Here is a 4146-nt window from a genome sequence, read left to right as displayed (position 1 = left end):
TGCACCCCCATGAAACCAAGGAGACCATTGTTTCTCTGCATGGTCTCATGGATCCAAGGAGACCAGTGTTACAGTGCAGGACCTGGGATAATCAAGAGGCCATTGTGACAATGAGGGGCCCCATGGAACCAAGGACATCTTTGCAGATTACACCAAGCTGGATGTGAGTGTTGATCTGCAGGACGGTAGGATGGCTCTGCACAGGGCTCTGGACAGGCTGGATCCAGGGCCCAAATCAAACAAGGTGAGGTTGAACGAGACCAAGTGCTGGGTCGTGCACTTTGGCCACAACAACCCCTGCAGCTCTACAGGCTGGGGACAGAATGGCTGGAGAGCAGCCAGGCAGAAAGGGGCCTGGGGGCACTGATGGACAGCAGGTTGGACATGAGGCAGCAGTGTGCCCAGGTGGCCAAGAAGGACAGTGGCTCCTGGCCTGGATCAGGAATGGTGCGGCCAGCAGGAGCAGGGCTGCTGTACTCAGCACTGATCTGTCCCCAGCTCTGTACACAGACATTTCTGCTGCAGCTCCAGAGAAGGCAACAAAAGGGCATCTCTGCAGAAAACTCTGCTGGGAGATCCTTTAGTTCTACTAAAGCCATCAACAGTGCAGCTCCTCATTGACACAATCGGTGGCTCGAGGGAAGGTGGAGAAAAAAAAATGAGAGATCGATAAACAATGCTTTTATTTTATGGACAATATTGAAAAACTAAAACGCAGGGGAAAAAAAGAACAAAGCCAAAAGAACTAGCAGAGATTATTTATATTACAAATTATTTATATTATGAAATAATTATATTACTTGGCCTGTCCCTGCTGCAGCCCCGGCACTGCCACCCCCAGGGCTGTGCCCGGCCCCGAGAGCACTCAGGCCCTGCAGCAACACCAGGGCCACCAGGGCAGCAGGGCAGGGCCACGGCAGCAGCACTGGCAACACCAAGTGCTGCTGCTGCTGCTGGGCACAGCTGCTGGGCCAGCACTGATCTGCCCCCAGCTCTGCACACAGACATTGCTGCTGTAGCTCCAGAGAAGGCAACAAAAGGGCATCTCTGCAGAAAACTTTGCTGGGAGATCCTTTAGTTCATTTAAAGCCACCAACAGTACAGCCCCTCATTGACACAGTCTGTGGCCACAGGGAAAGTGGAGACAAGCAAAATGAAAAATGGCACAAGGAATGGCTTTACTTTGTTGACAATATGAAAATATTAAAACAAAGGAAACAGATCTCCAAAATGAAACCAACAAGAAGTATCAAAAATGAGTTTTATTACAAGTTATTTGCAGAAATTGACCAACAGTTAAATGTTTCTGAAAGCATCCAGTCATCAGTCTCCACACTGCAGCCTTGAGCTGCTGGTTCCTCAGGCTGTAGATGAGGGGGTTCAGGGCTGGAGGCATCACTGAGTACAGAACTGACAGGGCCAGATTAAGGGATGGGGAGGAGATGGAGGGGGGCTTCAGGTAAGCAAATGTGGAAGTGCTGACAAACAGGGAAACAACAGACAAGTGAGGGAGGCAGGTGGAAAAAGCTTTGTACCGTCCCTGCTCAGAGGGGATCCTCAGCACAGCCCTGAAGATCTGCACATAGGAGAAAACAATGAACACAAAACAACCAAATACCAAACAAACACTAAATGCAATGAGCCCAAGTTCCCTGAGGTAGGATTTGGAGCAGGAGAACTTGAGGATCTGTGGGATTTCACAGAAGAACTGGCCCAGGGCATTGCCCTGGCACAGGGGCAGGGAAAATGTATTGGCCGTGTGCATGAGGGCATTGAGAAAGGCACTGGCCCAGGCAGCTGCTGCCATGTGGGTACAAGCTCTGCTGCCCAGGAGGGTCCCGTAGTGCAGGGGTTTGCAGATGGACACGTAGCGGTCGTAGCACATGATGGTCAGGAGGGAAAGCTCTGCTGAGATGAAGAACACAAAGAAAAAGACCTGTGCAGCACATCCTGAGTAGGAGATGTTCCTGGTGTCCCAGAGGGAATTGTGCATGGCTTTGGGGACAGTGGTGCAGATGGAGCCCAGGTCAGTGAGGGCCAGGTTGAGCAGGAAGAAGAACATGGGCGTGTGCAGGTGGTGGCCGCAGGCTATGGCACTGATGATGAGGCTGTTGCCCAGGAGGGCAGCCAGGGAGATGGCCAGCAAGAGGCAGAAGTGCAGGAGCTGCAGCTGCCGCGTGTCTGCCAATGCCAGCAGGAGGAAGTGGCTGATGGAGCTGCTGTTGGACATTTTCTGTGTCTTGGCATGGGGATCTGTAAAAAAGTAATCATGGAATACTTGGGTTTGGAGAGCACTTTAAATATCCCAGCACAGCCTGTGGGCACTTTTCCTCCACTGCCTGCCCAGGGCTCTGCTGCCTGGAGCTGTCCCTGCCAGCAGCTGCTTCCCTGTGCCCAGGGCTGGGCCCTGCCAGTGCTGCCAGAGCCCAGCCCAGCCCTGGGGGCTCAGCTCTGCCCTGCAGACCCCTCCCAGCTCTGGCAATGCCCAGTGTCAGCTCTGGCTCTCCAGGCTCTGATGGCTCTGTCAGAGCAACCCTGAGGAGGCTGAAAAAGCAAAACTGATGCAGCTTCTAGGGGGCCCTGTGCAGGTTTCTGTCACTGCCTGGCTTAGTAAGATCTGAGAAAAAGCTATTTTCTTTTTCTGGACCTTAACTGAGAGATTAATATCAATGTGCAATTTTTCATCCTGGCAACAGAAAGCAGTAGATTAAAAGAGCAAGATTTCCCAATTTATGCAGCCCCAGCCTTGCTGTGCTCCCTGTATAACCTACTTGGAAATATTCTACAATTAAATGTCATGCTGGGAGCAGTCCTGAACAATGCAGCATCCTGAACAGACAAAGAAAACATTTCCAAGCCTGACCAGCTGTCTCCTCCCACCCAGACCTTGTGCCCCGCTGCTGGGAGCAGCTGCCAGGGCTGGCTGAGAGCTGTCCCTGGCAGGCAGCAGAGTCCCTGCCCCAGCACAGCACCCTGGGCTGCAGGACCCTGCTCTGCAGGACAGCCCTGGCCAACCCTGGCTGCTCTGCACAAGAGACAATCAGAGAATGGACTCACAGGGTCTGTAGGCATTGGGATGTTCCAGCTTTGGGAGATGGCTCCAGGAGCTGCAGCTGCATTGTCCTGCAGCCAGAGGTTCCTGTGCCAAGGGCTGGCAGTGCTTCTGCCCCAGGCACTTCTCAGCACCTTCCCAGCCCTGACTGATTGAAGCTCTCTGTGCCTCATTGCTGTGCCCAGCGTGGCTGCAGGCAGTGCCCCAGCCCTGCTGGGCTGGAGAAAAGCTGCTCATCGAGAGAAATGTGCTTTTGAAGCTCTTCTTGGTTACCAAGACCTGCCACTGTGCCACGAGCCCAGCCCAGCTCAGCAGCACAGACACAGCACAAGAACTTTAATGAGCCTCTGGGGCTTTGTTCTCAGGCCCTGAACATCATTCCCTGAGAGGGAGCTGAAGAAACCTCTCCAGATCTCCAAGTCAGAATCCAACTCCAAAGTTCCATGGACTTTTAATGGGTCCCACTGAGGGACACAACTGAGATAGTGTCCCCAGGCCCCAGGCAGAGCAGAGAACTGGAGGCAGTGATGACAGGTGGGGACAAAGAGAAGCAAAGCCTTGGTGCCCTGGGGCACAGCAGGGTCTGTGCCACCAAGGGCTGGGAGAAGACACCTTGTCCCGAGGCCCTGGGGCCTTCTGGCACAGCCCCAGGCAGGCTGGGCACTGTCATCCCCTTGTCCTGCCCTCAGCATCCCCCCCACCACACATCCCAGTGGCCTCAAGGATCCGCTGGAAGGAGTCCCTGGGGAGCCTTGCTCAACAATGGCCCTGGGGAATCCTTAATGCTCCCTGTAGGGACTGCAGGTTTTTGAAAGGACTTTGGGTTTGGCTTTTGCCTTGGAGTCTCTGAGAGGTTTGTGCAATCATGGCCTCAAATTATCTGCTTTAATTAGTCCCTGGAGAGGCTTTGTCAGTAACAACACTCATTGGGGCTCATTAGTACTTCAGCCTACTTCAGTTCTTTTAAGGTACTTGGAGTTTCCCTTTTGATACAGACTCTGTGAGAGGTTTGTGCAATCATGGCCCCAATTATCTCCTTTAACGAGTCCCTGGAGAGCTTTGTATTGACACTCAGTGGGGCTCATTAATGGCTT

The 4146-nt window shown here is 53.1% G+C and overlaps 1 protein-coding gene across 1 annotated transcript; it reads right to left on the bottom strand.

Annotated features, from left to right (window-relative positions):
- Positions 1-1327: 1327 nt before the first annotated feature.
- On the bottom strand, positions 1328-2062 carry LOC134420457 (olfactory receptor 14J1-like; the record flags this gene model as incomplete). Its single annotated transcript, XM_063160627.1, has 1 exon — positions 1328-2062. A coding segment is annotated over one exon (735 nt), but the record flags the coding sequence as incomplete, so codon positions are not given.
- Positions 2063-4146: the final 2084 nt, after the last annotated feature.

The sequence above is a fragment of the Melospiza melodia genome, chromosome 7 (genome assembly GCF_035770615.1).
Source record: "Melospiza melodia melodia isolate bMelMel2 chromosome 7, bMelMel2.pri, whole genome shotgun sequence".
Classification (NCBI taxonomy): domain Eukaryota; kingdom Metazoa; phylum Chordata; class Aves; order Passeriformes; family Passerellidae; genus Melospiza; species Melospiza melodia.
The sequence above is the reverse complement of the archived record's forward strand: the minus strand, read 5'-3'. Positions and strand labels throughout refer to the sequence as shown.